This window comes from Ictalurus furcatus, chromosome 19 (genome assembly GCF_023375685.1).
Source record: "Ictalurus furcatus strain D&B chromosome 19, Billie_1.0, whole genome shotgun sequence".
Classification (NCBI taxonomy): domain Eukaryota; kingdom Metazoa; phylum Chordata; class Actinopteri; order Siluriformes; family Ictaluridae; genus Ictalurus; species Ictalurus furcatus.
The window spans coordinates 4,062,643-4,080,160 of record NC_071273.1 but is presented as its reverse complement, the minus strand read 5'-3'; the positions used below and the strand labels follow the sequence as shown (position 1 = coordinate 4,080,160).

The 17,518-nt window shown below is 38.1% G+C and overlaps 2 protein-coding genes across 3 annotated transcripts in view; one reads left to right on the top strand and one right to left on the bottom strand.

The window, feature by feature from the left end:
- The first annotated feature begins 1,289 nt into the window (after positions 1–1,289).
- Positions 1,290–5,410, top strand: lmod2b (leiomodin 2 (cardiac) b). 2 transcript variants are annotated; one of them, XM_053650711.1, is made up of 3 exons: positions 1,290–1,632; positions 1,959–3,410; positions 4,192–5,410. In XM_053650711.1, the coding sequence occupies exons 1-3, from the start codon at positions 1,357–1,359 to the stop codon at positions 4,216–4,218; spliced, it is 1,755 nt and encodes a 584-aa protein (XP_053506686.1). In that variant the 5' UTR covers positions 1,290–1,356; the 3' UTR covers positions 4,219–5,410. The 2 variants fall into 2 exon arrangements, with proteins under 2 accessions (XP_053506686.1, XP_053506685.1); XM_053650710.1 differs by lacking the exon at positions 4,192–5,410 and having other exon boundaries at positions 1,959–3,584.
- Positions 5,411–10,755: 5,345 nt separating this feature from the next.
- Positions 10,756–17,518, bottom strand: part of LOC128623426 (actin nucleation-promoting factor WASL) — a 19,254-nt gene continuing 12,491 nt past the window's right edge. Inside the window, exons 6-11 of the mRNA XM_053650479.1 lie at positions 16,832–17,018; positions 16,458–16,500; positions 14,926–15,079; positions 14,008–14,510; positions 12,289–12,397; positions 10,756–11,763 (exon numbers count right to left, since the gene is read on the bottom strand). Coding sequence (XP_053506454.1) covers positions 11,705–11,763; positions 12,289–12,397; positions 14,008–14,510; positions 14,926–15,079; positions 16,458–16,500; positions 16,832–17,018 — 1,055 coding nt within the window. The 3' untranslated portion in view covers positions 10,756–11,704. The remainder of the gene's footprint in view (positions 11,764–12,288; positions 12,398–14,007; positions 14,511–14,925; positions 15,080–16,457; positions 16,501–16,831; positions 17,019–17,518) is intronic.

Below are 17,518 nucleotides of genomic sequence, written 5' to 3'. Positions count from 1 at the left end.
TTATTTACTTTATCAGATATTCAGTGGATTGAATATTTCAGTATTTGGTGACGTTGCCTTTTAATTGCTTGAACTTGAATCAGACTCTTATTGCATCCTCCGACAAGCTTCTAACAATACTTTGCTGGAATTCTTTGCTCAATCCTCCTGACAGAACTGGTGTTACACAGTAAGGTTTGTGGGCCTCCTTGCTCAGAAATGCTTTTTCAGATCAGTCCACGAATTTTCTATGGGATTCATCTCAGGGCTTTGTTGTCTTGAAGCCATGTTGGGTACAACTTTGGAGGCATCTTTAAGAATATTGTCCTGTGACCACATTTTAATTTTCTGGCTGATGTTCCTTCAGTATTTCTAGATAATCCTCCTTCCACATGATACTATGTATTTTCTGAAGTGCACCAATCTCTTTTACCAGCAAAACACCTCACAACATGATGCTGACACTCCCATGCTTCACAGTTGGGTTTGGTGTTCTTCTTCTTCCATATATAGTGCAGATATGGTTAATTTGTGCCTCTTTCCTGAACTATGCAGTGTCTGTCTGGCTCTAAGATTTTTATATTTGTATACAGTTGTTTGTACAGATGTTTCAGTTGTTTCGAATTTTCATAAAGACAAACCAGACTTGTGGAGGTCCATTAGTCTTTTTTTCTGAGGTCTTAGCTTAACTCCTATTTATAACAACTGGCCAATCAGAAGCTTCTTAAATCATTACATCAGTTTCTGAAATTATCCAGAAATATTGCATAGTTTCATAGCCAGTTTCACAATTCTTTAAAAAAAAAAAAAAAAAAAGAATATTGCAGTAAAACAGTGGGCAACAGTATCAAGAAAACAAGACAGAAATGTAAAGAAATGAGTGTCTGTGGTATAATTAAGGGATGTGGAAGTTTAGATGTAATGTAATATAAACTGGCCTTCTAGATGAGCAAGTCAAACATAAACACAGGTAAACATTTGCATATTTAATGTGGTAAGTATTTGCTGCACTATAACATGAAAGCACAACTCACAAGGGCTCAGTGCTTATTTCTGCACTCTTTCCTCATTACAGAGTTGGGCTTATTTTGGGCATGAACAATGCTGCAAGGATCGGCTGACAAGGCCTCAGTACAGCCACTGACTGAGCTCACATTCTTTTTGTGTATCTATCTGGTTGACTCCCCCCTCCAAAAATAGCTACAGCATCACAGACCAGGGCTTTGTTATGTACCCCTCTGATCAAGTTCTTAAAGCTCCTCCATCTGCTCCAGCAGTGCCTTCTGATATCCGTCACCTTTAAGCTTGTGATCGTTAACACTACAATCTCAACTGAAAGGACAGGTTTGCACTGTGGTATTTACCTCACAGAAGGCCATGAGTACCTTTGGCTATCGCCGAGAGCTGAGCAAGTACGAGGACTTGGATGAGGATGAGCTGCTTGCCTCACTGACAGCTGAAGAGCTCCAGGAACTGGAAAAGGAGCTGACCGATATTGAGCCAGATGATAAAGTCCCCATTGGACTAAGGCAGAGGGACCAGACAGTTAAAACCCCCACAGGCACATTTAGCCGAGAGGCTCTCCTAAAATACTGGGAGAAAGAGACACGGCAGATTCTTGAAAATGAAAGGATGGGGTCTTCAAGCCCCCAGGTCAGTAACTCAGAAAAGAACAACTATATTAACTGTGATCATTTGTTAAATAGATTGAATTTCATGTACATGCCAAAAGGAATATTGAGTTGTACCATTTTTAAATATATGTTTATTATATTTATAATGAAAAGTTAGAATAGCATAATAGCTAGAATAATGTACTTATTTTCTAACTATTATCTGAACACTATAATGCTGAAATGCTGCTTGAACACTATGATAGGTACACTTTAATGTTTATAACCCTTTCAAGTGCAGACAGTTAGATAAAACAGAAAATGCAATATAACCGCTGAGCCCAGACCTTGAAATGTGTATTCCAGATTTGTTGTGGATTCCAGGCTGGTGAAAATAATGAAAAAGAAAATATGACAGAAAGCGATAGCGAGGAATCAGAAGAGGAGAAAGAAGCTGAGGATGAGAAGGAAAAGGATGGTTGTATAGATGATGATGAAGACGATAATGAAGAGAAGGGTGAATTAGAGGAGCCAATTACTGAGGAGGAGGAGGAGGAGGAGATGGAGGAGGTGGAGGAAGAAGAAGAGGAGGAAGAAGAAGAAGAAGAAGTGGAGGAGGAAGAAGAAAAAGAGATCGTCAGAAAGCAGGAAAATAACCTCAAAAAGGAGAGTGTTCTGGAAAAATGTGTTCCTCTGCATAACATGTACAACGGACACTCAAGCCTCAAGCCAGACGATTCTGTGAGGAGAAATTCACCACAGGAGCCAAACCAGTTGTCAGGAAACCCCACTGTCCTGGATGAAGCTCTGGAAAAGATCCTCTGTGATGACCCTGACACCACTGAAGTCAATCTCAACAATATTGATAACATTTCCCAGGAAAACTTGATCCGCTTCGCAGAAGCCCTGCGCTCCAACACGCATGTGCGGGCTTTTAGTCTGGCGAACACTCACGCTGATGACCCAGTAGCCGTTGCAATTGCCAAAATGCTGAAAGAGAACTTCCACATTACTAAACTAAACATTGAGTCTAACTTCATCACAGGAAAGGGTATCCTAGCACTAGTGCAAGTGCTTACACACAATAACACGCTAACAGAGCTACGCTTCCACAACCAGCGCCATATCTGTGGAGGTCAGGTAGAGATGGAGATGGTAAAACTGTTGCGAGAGAACAAGACGCTGCTCAAGCTTGGCTATCAGTTTGACCTGCCTGGTCCTCGAATGAGCATGACTGGCATCCTCACACGTAATCAGGATCTTCAAAGGCAGAAGAGAATGCAAGAACTGCGTCAGCAGCAAGGAGGTACCTCAACTCCTATTAACCCACGCACAAATGCGCTACAGAAGAGCACACCTACCTCTTCTCCATATGGGTCTCCTCGGAGTTCACCATGGTCATCTCCAAAGCTGCCACGTAATGATGTAATAAAAAGGAATCCTCAACCAAGTCTTCCACCACCGCCCCCACCTCCACCACCACCTCCTCCTCCTCCACCAGCTCCTCCACCACCTCCCCTCAAATCCCAGAGCATCACTGAGAAAAGAGGTCCAAGCAGAAAGATTGCAGAAGTGATCAAACTTCAAGAAGCAAGTGCCAAAAAGCAGCAGGATCGGGGCAAAGGCAAGTGTAAGTCCAAAAAAGGGAAGAAAGGGGTTCCCAAGGAAAACGGGACCGAAAACATCCTTAAGGAGCTGAAAAATGCACTGAGGCCCATCACAGACAGAGACAGTTCCAGACCCTCTACCCCAATGCGGTCGGCCCATGACGAACTAATGGCCTCTATTCGAGCAAGCAGTATCAAATCCCTCAAACGGGTGAGTATCATAATACAAGAATACTATAACAGGAAAAAAAGATTCTGCAGCCACACATGATACTCTGTAAAAAAAAAAAAAAAAGAGAGAGAGATGAAATCTGAAAAATGAAAGCTGATCAACCACAAAAAAAAATAATTCCCTGTAGAACAAGTGTCAGGATTATCTGCATTCCAATGGTGCCTGATCATTCCTGCCATATTTGTTTGCACCTACTTATTACACGTAGGTATTTGTGGGTGTAATGTTAGGATTTCCTTCAGGCTGTTTTCCAGACGTTACACTAGAGTTTAACATGCGCTTTATAATGACACGTTCTGGATTGTGGTAGGTGCTGCTAGAACATACACAGGAAACACAACTAAACTATAATCCATGTGCTCGATATACCCCTGTCATGTTACTCTGAGATAGCAGGATGCCAGGATTTACCACTCACAGCCACTATAAATAGATTCTATTTACACTGTCTTGATAAGTCAAATACCTCTCTGTGCTGGGCAACATCATGACCAGACTAAATAAACAAGACTTGTCTTTCCTATTAACAGAGGGCATCTTAAAATTTGACATATCATAATCAATAGGGGCAACAACAAACAAATCTTTCTACTTTAACTAATATAAAGACACATTTATTAAATGAATGGATCTTCATAGACTTGAGTTATATTGTAATTAGGTGCAAACTACATTACGAATCTAATGTTTACTCCAAATTGCACTCAAAATGCACTCAGGTGAAAAATACACCAAATGACCTGTACTTTTCTTTAAACAGGTGGATGTTCCCCAGTATCTTCAGTAATGCGGCGTTTGTACCAAGAAAGAAAATAGAACATTGCCACACATCATCTCCAAAGATCCTTTCCATAGCGCTATGTTCATACAAAATACTTTTTAATTAATCTGCATAGTCAGTGCAATCTTGTTCACTTCAAGTTCTGTCTGTATGAAGTTTTGAATGTTCTCCTGATGTGGGTTTCCTTTGGGTTCTCTGGTTTCCTCCCACCTCCTAAAAAACATGATAGCAATATGGCTATGCTAAATTACCCCTATGTGTGAATGTGTGTGTGTGTTTGACTGACATCCCATCCATGGTGCATTCCTGCCTTGCGCCCAGCATTCCAAGGACAGGCTCTGGATCCATCTTGACCCTAAAGCGCTAATAGAAGATGAATGATGAATGAATGTCCAGAACAACAGCTTATGTATAATTTTCAGCTGACATGTCATTTGAAATTGCATGAAAAATGAAAGGGAAGTACAAGAAAAGTTGATGCCATAGAAGAATTTTATTTTGTTTCCTCAATTTGGTTTTCCATAATTTAAGGTGGCAACAGTAGAAATATGAATGGAAATGGAACCATTTAAGTGCAAGTGTTCTCTGGAACAGTTCATTTTAAGTGTGCCAGTTTAAGTCATCAACTCTCACAGCTCAGTGTGTACAATTTTTGAACTACACTTTGTTCTAACAGGAAGTCTACTTCATACATATCCTAAGTTGTTATTATTATTAAATTAAAATATTGTTGGATAAGAGAAGCAATAGGCTAACCTATAAATGGGAGGGACTAAATAGCTGCAGTTTGTTCATATTTTCACACAAATAACTGTAACCGTGTCTAATTGTTTTGCATGAAGGCCTGTGTTTATAGTACACTGATGAAAACAAAACAATAGTTTCTCAATTTAATTTATATTTCTGTATTGATTTATTCTTTTTTTAGGTTAATTTCTGTATAAATGTAAATATTTGCTTTGATCTGGAAAATTAAACCTTTACCTTCATTTATTATGTCAGTTTACTTTGTGTCCCTTGGCTCTCTGTAATTTTTTTTTTTTTTATGTAATATTCTGCAGTTTTATAAAATATATTGACGGTTCAGAGTAAATTTTATACCCAAGAATGAACAGCACGTTGATTTGAATATTGTATGTTGCTTGTGCTTTATTTCAAGTGGCCCAAAGGAGATTAAAATGGCACCTTCCATGACTAAAATTACACCACAAATGACTGCTAAAATTAAACAGTGTTATGAGATATATATATATATATATATATATATATATATATATATATATATATATATATATATATATATATATAAAATCACAGTAACTCCTAATCCTGTCCATGTGCATTTGTGTGTTTTGGAAAGGCTCCCTGGGTCTAAATCCACTCCTCAGCTGTTCAAGTGTTTCAGTGGTAACTTCATCGATCAGCTGTGTTCCTCTCCTGAGGCCAAAGAATAATGTCCTCACAGAATAAAACCTGAAGCTCTTGTTACTTTTGTATTTTGTTGAATCAAATCTTCTTTGGTCAGAGAACAATTGAAGAACATGCAATTTTGTCCCACTGGTTTGTCTGAAGTGACTGCAAAAGAAACGTCTTTCTCAAAATACTTCAGGCTTTGATATTTTGGAACAGCTGACAAAGGTCAAAGGAAACAAGCAGTCAAAGCAAACAAGGCACTTAAAAGATTAACAAGCATATCAATCTCATATCTGATCTATCTGCTAAATCCCTCTAGCAGCAAAGGATAATACAGGTAACATATTTGTCCATGCTACAAAGATGATACTATATATTATATACAAATACATTTAATGTAACACTTAAACATATGGTAGCTTATTTTTCTCCCAGACATCACAAATATCAAAAGCAGAGAACCAACAGAAATGAGTGGAGGTCTGGGAAAACCTTTCACATGAAATGAAATGTTGACATATTTTCTACTATATAAATTTCTGAAAATTATGTACAGCATTTTAAAAGGAGAAAATTAAATTTAAAGAATCAATTCTGACTCAACTTAAATACATCAACACATTTATGTCTACAAGCAACTGCTTTTTCATTTAATTTGCATTTAATTCAATGTGCAATAAATTATATCAGCTTCTATTCTTAACCGTCTGGCTAAATATAATGTTCAGAAGCCCATCCAGTAGTCATTTTAATCAATAATAATGTACCTTATTTTATATACGAGGAGCAAATCACTTCACTTTGTTGTGCTGAAAGGTAAGCCTTCACCCCAGTCTGGCGTTGTGTGCATTCAGGAGCAGGTTTTCTTCAAGGACCTCTCTATATTTGGCTGCATTCTTCCTTCACTCAATTCTGACCAGTTTCCCCATCCCTGCTGCTGAGAAGCACCCCCATAGCATGATGCTGCCACCACCATGCTTCACTGTAGGGATGGTATTAGTCAGTTGATGAGCAGCACCTTGTAAAGTACAGCTCTTGGAATTCAACCCAAAAAGTTCCAGTTTTGTCTCATCAGACCAGAGAATCGTTTTGCATTCAGAGTACTCTGAGTGCCAGCTGTATGTGTTTTCACTCAGGAGTGCTTTCTAAGAGCTACTCTACCATAAAGGTAAGACTTAAGAATTAAGACTGCTTGATGGAGTATTTCTGAGATGCTTGCCCTTCTGGCAGGTTCTCCCATCTCTGCAGAAGACTTTTAAAGTTTTGTTAGAGTGGTCATTGGGTTCTTCGTCACCTCCCTGACCAAGGCCTTTCTTACTGAGTTTGGCCAAACGGCCAGATTTAGGAGAGTCCTGGTGACTTCAAGCTTCTTCAATTTCACAATGAACGAGCCTTCTGTGCTCCCGGGGAAAATTAAGAGCTTTAGATATATTTTAGAAATATTCAACTGAGTCAGACCCGTCTGTTATCTCGGCTCCGTTGCTCTGGCGGCCCTGGCAAAGATTAATACATTTGGGGAAAAAATCCAAAAACTTTTTTTTGTTTTGTCATTATGGGATATTGTGTAAAAATTTATATATATATATATATATATATATATATATATATATATATATATATATATATATATATATATATATATATATTTTTTAAGTATCTTTAATCAATTTACATGAGATCTATAATATAATAAAATGTGCAAAAACTGAAGGGGCCTTAATCATTTCTCAATCCAGTGTTTTGATTTTTTTTATTATTATTTACCTTATATTTACGTTTATGTTATATTATATTAACTGTCTGAGGCTTTAATAATGTTAAGAGCTAAGATCTTTAGCTGACAAACTAGAAAGCTAAAGTACCTCTACATTTACAACCTATTTTGCTTATGTAGCTTATGTATAAATAACACTTTATCAAAGAATGATAAATTTACAATAGGAAATGCAAATGTATAATCACTGGACTTCGATGCTGCAGTAACTGCCGATTAATTCAGTCACTTATTTTCTGTTGGCTAAATTTCCCGTATTATTTTTGGTCCATTTAAATATTTGAAAACTTTGTGGGCTGCCATTTGTACAAAGTGTGTATGTGCTGTTCTCTAGTTTGACGATGTGATGGTGCAGATGCATCACGGACAATCTGATATCCTGTATCTGATTACAAAGTGAAACCACTTGATAAAATCGTGACTATGTGAGCAAACTCACACTTTACTAGCAAGATTTTACACAACTTTAAACAGACTGACTGTTTTTATCACTGTGCTTGTTAAATTGTGATCTTTTCATGCATAGACAAGATTTTAAAAGAAAAACATGCCCACTTCATTTTGGTGAAATTACTTAACATCTCTTGGGGTAGAGGTCTATAAGTATATTATAGGCAGAAACACCCAATCATGGTTAAACCTGTTTTTGCCAGAATTCAGCTACAGCAACATCAAACAAGTTTTCTAAGACTGCTACACATATACCAAACAAATTATACACTGACACTAAAGGTAGACTACATAATTATGCCCCATGACTGGTGTGTGTGTCAGCTATTAAAATCAGGGTCTATTGATGTTAAGTAGACTGAAGTCTGGTCTGACCTCCAGCATGTGATATTGGATCATCTCAGAGGTACGCAGTTTTCACAGCGATCCTAATCCTCCAGTAGCTGCACTACACATTTTACTGTTTAACAATAACTATTTTTGGACTTGAGCTGAGCTGAGTCATGTGTACTTGGAACAGGGGAAAAATTCAAACATGAAAGTAGAACCAGTGTTTTAATGCTTAATTGACAAAGAATTGTCCACGTAATCACTCCTTCCAGATGAAGGCTGAGCTGCTACACTATATGGCCAGAAGTATGTGGACACCTAACCATCACGGCCATATATGCCAATGCCAAAACAACAGGCATTGATATGGTGTTGGCCCCCCATTTGCTGTTATAATAACCTCCACTCCACTAGATTTTGGAGCTTGGCTGTGAGGATGTGTGTTCATTCAGCTATAAGTGTACATTAATCTGGGGTGCAGTCGGTGTTCCAGTTCATCACAAAGGTGTTCAGTGGGGTTTAGGTCAGGGCTCTGTGCAGGACACTAGAGTTCTTCCAGTCCAACCTTAAGACACTTTGTCTTTATGGAGCTCACTTTGTGTGCACGGGCATTGTCATGTTGGTACAGGTTTGGGTCTCTTAATTCCAGTGAAGCGAAATTGTAAAACTACAGCATACAAAGACGTTCAGTACAACTGTGTGCTTCCAACTTTGTGGAAACAGTTTAGGGAAGAACTACAACCGAGTCTGATGGTCAGGTGTACACATACTTTTGGCCATGTAGTGTAATAAGGATTACCTTTATATGTGTTAGGCATTATAAGTGAAAATGCACATGATACAAGAATTAATTATGGAATATACAGTGCATCCGGAAAGTATTCACAGCGCTTCACTTTTCCCACATTTTGTTATGTTACAGCCTTATTCCAAAATGGATTAAATTCATTATTTTCCTCAAAATTCTACAAACAATACCCCATAATGACAACGTGAAAGAAGTTTGTTTGAAATCTTTGCAAATTTATTAAAAATAATAATAATAAAAAAAAGCACATGTACATAAGTATTCACAGCCTTTGCTCAATACTTTGTTGAAGCAGCTTTGGCACCAATTACAGCCTCAAGTCTTTTTGAGAATGATGCTACAAGCTTGGCACACCTATTTTTGGGCAGTTTCTCACATTCTTCTTTGCGGGACCTCTCAAGCTCCATCAGGTTGGGTGGGGAGCATCGGTGCACAGCCATTTTCAGATCTCTCCAGAGATGTTCAATCGGGTTCAAGTCTGGGCTCTGGCTGGGCCACTCAAGGACATTCACAGAGTTGTCCTGTAGCCACTCCTTTGTTATCTTGGTTGTGTGCTTAGGGTCGTTGTCCTGTTGGAAGATGAACCTTCGCTCCAGTCTGAGGTCCAGAGTGCTCTGGAGCAGGTTTTCATCAAGGATGTCTCTGTACATTGCTGCATTCACCTTTTCCTTGATCCTGACTAGTCTCCCAGTTCCTGCCACTGAAAAACATCCCCACAGCATGATGCTGCCACCACCATGCTTCACTGTAGTGATGGTATTGGCCAGGTGATAAGTGGTGCCTGGTTTCCTCCAGACATGATGCTTGCCATTCAGGCCAAAGAGTTAATCTTTGCCTTGGTCTTGGTCTGAGAGTCCTTCAGGTGCCTTTTGGCAAACTCCAGGCAGGCTGTCATGTGCCTTGTACTGAGGAGTGGCTTCCGTCTGGCCACTCTACCATACAGGCCTGATTGATGGAGTTCTGCAGAGATGGTTGTTCTTCTGGAAGGTTCTCCTCTCTCCACAGAGACACACTGGAGCTCTGTCAGAGGGACCATCAGGTTTTTGGTCACCTCCCTGACTAAGGCCCTTCTCCCCCGATCGCTCAGTTTGGCCGGGTGGCCAGCTCTAGGAAGAGTCCTGCTGGTTCCAAACTTCCATTTACGGATGATGGAGGTCACTGTGTTCATTGAGACCTTCAATGCTGCAGAAATGTTTCTGTACCCTTCCCCAGATCTGTGCCTCGATACAATCCTGTCTTGGAGGTCTCCAGACAATTCCTTGGACTTTATGGCTTGGTTTGTGCTCTGACATTGTGCTCTGGCATTGTTAACTGTGGGACCTTATATGGACAGAGGTGTGCCTTTCCAAATCATGTCCAATCAACTGAATTTACCACAGGTGGACTCCAATCAAGCTCAACTTTGAGTGTCATAGCAAAGGCTGTGAATACTTATGTCAATGTGCTTTTTTTGTTTTTTATTTTTAATAAATTTGCAAAGATTTCAAACAAACTTCATCCATGTTGTCATTATGGGGTATTGTTTGTAGAATTTTGAGGAAAATAATGAATTTAATCCATTTTGGAATAAGGCTGTAACATAACGTAGGAAAAGTGAAGCGCTGTGAATGCTTTCAGGATGCACTGTAAGCACAGTGGGTTGAGCAGCCTCAAAAGTAACTACACAAATAGGAGAGGGTGTGTGTTTATCCCAAAACATTAAATAAAAATAATTTTTTAAAAAAAGGAATGGTTTTCTTTTATCAGATATGCAATCACAGACACTGTGTAAATATTGACATTTATTTGAGTGAGTGTACAATTTAATAAATCTCATCTCAACACTTCCAACTTCCAATGTTTTGCAGTTTCCTGATACACACATAAATCTCAGACAAAAAAAAAAGTAAAAAGAAGGTATTTAGTCTGTAGTCAGATTAATGGCTGGGATCTCTATGAGGAATTAGTAAAGCATCACAGCATATATGTCATTAGCATGACACATGAAAGCTTTAAGGCTGAGCTGACATTTATTTATGTATTTATTTATTTAAAAATATTTGAACACAGTTGACTAAAATAAACCAACAATTCTCAGAATATCAGAAATAAAATATTTCTGGGTCTCTGGTTGATTTAAAAACAAACAAACAAACAAAAAAAACAACAACCAAAAAGTACAATGCTATAGCAACCGATGTTGCAAGAAATCTTCAAGCATGTTTTTTTTTTTTTTTTTTTTTTTGCATCTCTCTGTAATATTATTCTCTATTCACATAGCAGATTTAGACTTTAATGTATGTAAAAATATACGATTCAAACTTTAAGATTTTAAGAAAATAATGACAACACGCTAGAATCTGAATTTAGAAAATGTGAGGTACAGAAGAAAGCTGTATGCAAATAGTGTTCCCGCTTCCAGTAAAATTTGCCAACATTAAATTTGTTCCTTTCACTTCCCTTCAGTAAAAAGATGGATCAGAAGAAGAAGAAAAAAAAAACCCGTTCCACACTACAAGTCTAGAAAACATGATGTAAATTGCACACTGAGAAGAAGAGGATAAAGATAAAGAAACCTATTGGAAGGTAAAATGTGACAAACCTTTTCCTGATGAAATGAGGTATTACATAGATTAATAGAAAAAGCAAAGATTTAAATTATAATCGGAGTAAGAGACTGAAAACAGTTTAGTGTTTTCCTTTCAGATGCCGTGATCAACTGGGGGGAGAAAGTGCTGCTAGTCCTCCCATTCCTCCTCATCCTCAAAGTCATCTTCATCATCATCATCATCTTCGTCTGCAGAAAAATATGTTTAGGTTATAATGTGATCAAATGCTAATGAGCTCGCTGTAAGACACTAGCAAAAATCACAGATAAACCTAGTACTCGGATTGGGGACATGCTTTATGAGACTAGACAAAAACCATACACAGCAACACACAGGCACCGACACACCTAAACACACACATTTATTTTGCTATCCTTGTGAGGGACCTTGATATGATTATTAATACAGCTAATTCATTCTCTGCCTATCTAAATAGAAGTCAAAACTTAGAAAAGCCAGTTAAAATCGTTGTAAATATTTTGTTTTAAATAAATAAATCAATAAAAAAAATGCCAAATGTCCCCACAAGGTCCAAGCTGTCAGATATTCCAATCCTTATCCAAATCCAATTCCTACTCTTATCCAAATGTTCCCAGGATATGTCTTGGGGACACTTGGTCCTCACCAAGATCAAAACCTCACCAGAAGTTACACACATCCTAAGTAGTCTGTGTATGATCCAAAGTGCTGGGTTAGATGTGAGTGTTACACACCTGAAGAGTGGATGGCTTTGCTCCTCTTCTGCATCACCTCCATCAGAGCTCCCACAATCCCTGCTGAGGGGGCAGGAGATGCAGGGGCTGGGTCTGAACCTTCCGTTACCTACAAAACCACAGCAGTCAGAATTAATCCATCAGCCAGCAGAACATGTCTGTTACATGCAAAGAAAATGACCTATAAATATATAATTTCCATATACAGCAATATTTTATTTGAAAAAAAAAATATATATATTATATATATATATATATATATATATATATATATATATATATATATATATATATATATATATATATATATATTTACATGTGTAACTCAATTTTCTATTATAATTTAGATTTTCCACAAATGTGATGTAATAAAAAAAATTTAAAAAAAAAAAGATCAGCACATATAAGAAACCAATTATATGGCAACCATTTCCTGACTTGCATGCATAATTTAAGTCAGAATTCAATCTTGATTGGAAAATGTGTATTTGCATTTTTTTGAACAGCAGCATGCAGAAGCCTGGAAAAGGTGCTCCTTGTCTAAACAAGTCCGATTCTGCCATATCTACTTCTCTTTGTAATGCACTTCCTCTTGCGAACACTAAACATGGCCAAAATAAAATGTAGGCAATCCTGTTCACGGTTGCATTTTGAACTAGCATACATGCGAGCTGTGCTGCTCGCTCAGTCCGTCTAATTAAGCATTTAATGTACAGAGAGCAAACAAGGTGTTTAAAAACAAACAAACAAAAAAAAAACAGAGGGATGAGACCTCAGCTTTGTTCAACAGTGGAAGTCAACAGTGTAGGAATAGCTGCGAGTTCTGTTATGTTTGTAGACATTACTTGCCAAGAACAGCATTTCCGATTCAGAGAAAATCTAGAATATTAAAAATTAAAACCCCCAAGGAACAGTCTAGGGGTGTCAAAAATATGGGCTGGGACAAGACCAGTAAAAGCTCTAATCAAGTTCAGCAAATTAATTTAGAATCCATGTTATAAATGAAATTCATACTGTGGACCAAAATCGAATTAAACGATTTAAAAAAAAAAAAAAAAAAAAAAAAAAAAAAAAAAAAAAAAGGTGCAAGTCTCTGTTGTTTCACTAGGGGGCAAAATAGAGCAACAAACTTCACATATAATTTAGGGGTTTTCTTCGTTAAGGGGGTGAATAACTTATTCAATCACTTCAAAAAAAAACCTTGCTATTTGTAAATAATTTTGCAGACTATATTGATTCATCTCCCACTTTAATATTATGAGCTATTATGTAGGTGACATATGTATAATCCACTTTCAGATAAATTAAGATAAATGAACATATTTAAGAAGAATTTTTAATGTGTTATTTGTCACTAAGCTGGTTTTTCTGGTCTAGCACACTCGACACTGGACTAAGTGTAATGTAACATGGCCCGTTACCTAAAATGAGTTTGACATCCCTGATCTATTACATTTCTTTCATATCCAAGTCGGTCTAAAAACATAAGGGTGTTAATCATAACCGTTATATAACCATAATTATTATATGGATGCGGGAGAGTTCAAGGATACTTAACTGAGATAATAATTATAATAAATAAATATTGTTAAATATATAAAAAATTGACATTAAAGACACTCTTTAATAAAAAAAAAAAAAAACCCCTCTGTGATATCAATTAAAACATTCATGATGCACAAATAAATGATGGTCAAGCCACATCAAAGATGAACTCACTGTTTTGAGCTGGATGCCCTGTCGAATTTGGTCTAAAAGCGAGCCTCGCCCGCCGTCACCACTGCCATCGGTTACGCTCTTGCCCCCTTGTTCGACTTTCTTCAACGCTGCTCCGCCTTTGATCTGATCCAGGAGCGCAGACCTCCCCCCTGAATCCGAACCTGGGAGAGCAGAATTGAGTGGAGGTGGTCCCGGGGGTGGAGGTGGAGGAGGTGGAGCTACTCCTCCTGTGGAGAGCGGGGGAGGTGGGGCCTGTGGATTCATAGAGGCAGGCATAGGGGGAGGTGGCAGGGGGCCTCTTGTTGGAGGAGGAGGTGGAGCTCCTATGCCTGGTCTGGAAGGAGGAGGAGGAGGAGGAGGAGCAGAAGAGGGAACTCTGAAGGGAGGTGGGGGAGGTGGAGCTCCGCGACCACGAGATGGGGTTGGAGGAGGACCACCTGAGCTTTGGAGAGGAGGTGGAGGAGGAGGACCACCTCGAGAGGGTGGAGGAGGAGGGGGAGGGGCTTGAGGGAGATAAAAGCAAAACATTTTAAGCAACATATATAGTCTGCACACACAATAATCACACTGAAACCATATTGAAATATTGCGTTTCTACAACAGCAACCTCCACCTCTTGTGTTAAAACACTGCAAAACATACTGTTAGCATTTAAGATCTGAAAGGTATCATGATATATGATGAAGTTTTGGCTTTATCACCTACCATTAAAGTGGACATTTAAGGTAAAACCCTACTTAGCAGCATCACTGATTTATTTACAAAGTGAACTTATTGTACTGCGTCATTTTAACAGCTTGAAGGTAAAGAATCCAACTAACACTCAATAAAGCTAGTATGGTGTAATATAGTGCGTCACCCCTATCCCCACACGTGCATGCACTCACTCACACACACACACACACACACACACCTTACCTTGTCTTCTGAACTCAGTCTTTACAGCCTCCACTCCTCCTTTTTTCTCGATAAAATCATAGATAGCTTTTGATGTCTTCTGGTCTTTTAGCTGGGCTTCAGAAATACCGCACACGTCAAACAGCTTCTTCAGTTCTGGGTCTAGATTATTAACCTGGGAATATACAAGTCACCAAATAATTGGTAATTAGGTATGGAAAAGGGTGATATTATAACACTCAACAATGGAAAACTATCAGTCTGCATTATTTGGCACCATGTGCAATGGATATTCACATCAGTAATCAATATTAATGCAGCAAATTGCAGGTTTTTTTTTTTTTACACAGATGGGGCAATTAGCTTTTTTAAATTATATAGTGTCAGGAATATGAAGTCATTTTACCAGTTTCAAAAATAATTCTGGGATATATGGACAAAAAAAAAAAAAAAAAAAAGTAGGCCATCCTTATTCCTCTCTGTTATTCTCCTACCTCTAGTACTAACATACTGTAGCTACTAAAATCACGTATTTCAGGACCGCAAGAGCGAAAATAAAAGTCCAAACATACTATCCTCGTAAGGTTCACATTAGTAATGGTAACATCAGCTCTCAGTGATGTACGAGTATAACACCTGCTCATTTCAAACATTATAATCTGATTGCTGCATCTCACATTAATACCTGACCGCTACGTCCTTGAGTCCTTCCTCGTTTGGAAAAGTTGTCTGCTGTGTCAAAAGTTATGATGCCTTTAACTCAAAAGAAGGTGCCGACTGTGCCATGACGTAATGTGCTGAGGAGGTGTTTTGCATGTCAAATGTGGCATTGAGAGTTTATTTACACTTGTGTAATATCTGGCTATAATATGGGGCAGTGCTGGCTTAGCGGTTAAGGCTCTGGGTTACTGATCGGCAGGTCGGGGGTTCAAGACCCAACACTTCCAATCTGCCACTGTTGGGCCCTTGAACAAGGCAACCCTCTCTGCTTCAGGGGCACTGTATCATGGCTGACCCTGCGCTCTGACCCCAACTTCCTGACAGTATGCGTAACTTCCAGGGTATGCGAAGAAAACAATTTCACTGTGCTCTACTGATTATGTGACCAAAAAAGACTCATCATTATAAAGTAGCTCAGATCTCCTGAAGTAGTTTGACTAACTGGATTTAAATCTGTTTAAAGACATGTCTACACAAAAAAATAGGTGGTTAATGGAACGGATTTAGAAAACAAATTTTTAGATTTTTAGATTTCAGGTTTTTTAGACTAGTACAGACAGAAGAGACATTACCAGGAGGTTTTGTATTGTTTAAACCATGGAAGGATGAACGCTAATGCTAGAAATTCATTTATCTACTGATCTTTTATTAACATAGATAAATTAATTTTTTTTAATGTGTGACCTAGGATCTTCACATTTAGACAACTCCTAAATGGCTTCCTAGTCAGTAAATATGCTTACTACAGAAAGTATACCATAATATAATCCTGATAATGAGACTCATGAGAGGACCAAGGATTCATAACTGCTTAGATCAAATCCTGTACTTACATCAAATCCTGTGTTAGGATCCCAGCCTACATGACCAACATGCCTGACAGGGGGGAAAAAGAAAAAACAAACAAACAAAAAAAACCAAAAACACACAATGATTAGACTTTTATACGATTATATGTCCAACATGCATACCGTCATCTGGTAGACATCCTCCAAAAAACTGGGGACTATAGGGGATGGGGATTTACTCATCTATCAGTGTGAATTGCAAGCATTTAATGCAATGGAGAAAAAATATATCTCAAAAGCCCAAAAGTAGAATGTTACTAATAAAAAAAAAAAAGGGAAAGGGAGGAACTTCTGTAGTTTCCCCACATGCACATCATTTAATGTATGAAAAACAGTGTAACATTAATTAACAGACTCACCGGAAGTTGCTAGGTGTGCCAATTTCAGACTTTGTGATTTTCTTCTTTTGGTTTTTGCCTTTGCCCTTGTCTTTTTTGAAGTTGCTGTGGAAGTTGTTGTTGACATGATAACTGTTATTATATCGGCCATTGTTGATCTCAGGGTTCCTGATGTCCACCGTTGCCATCGGAAGTACAGGTTCTGGAACTAAAAACACATTCCTATAACCTATAGGACATGCCCACCTTCCACTACCGCTGAAATGTGTACTTGCTTAGATAACCCTACAGCATATATACATATAGTAGGCACCCTAGATTTTTTTTTTATACCAATCCCTGGCATTTTATTTTATTTATATTCTTATCCTATATTTTGGGTACAATTTTATTTATAATTTGCTTCTATGAGATGATGCACTTTAAGGACCAGTCTAATTTGATGTAAAGATTTGTACATTAGCAGGAATGTAGCACAACATGGAGGTGAAAGCAGCGGTCTGTTTACTTAAATGTGAAAGTGCAATAAAAATATGTTGTCCGTGAAATCAATGAATAATCGTGATAAATAATCGTGATCTCAATATTGATCAAATATAATCCTGATTATAATTTTGGCCATAATCGTGCAGCCCTAGCCACTGTACCTTTGGTCTCTTGTTTGAATCTCTGACAAATGCCTTTCTTGTCTGCTCACTGACATGGCTG

What these genes read in the sequence shown, in the direction of transcription:
- lmod2b (XM_053650710.1), top strand. Translation starts at nt 1,357, where the DNA reads ATGAGTACCTTTGGCTATCGCCGAGAGCTGAGCAAGTACGAGGACTTG. An exon ending in TGGGGTCTTCAAGCCCCCAG is followed by an intron (nt 1,633 to 1,958) that starts GTCAGTAACTCA and finishes TGTGTATTCCAG; the next exon opens with ATTTGTTGTGGATTCCAGGC.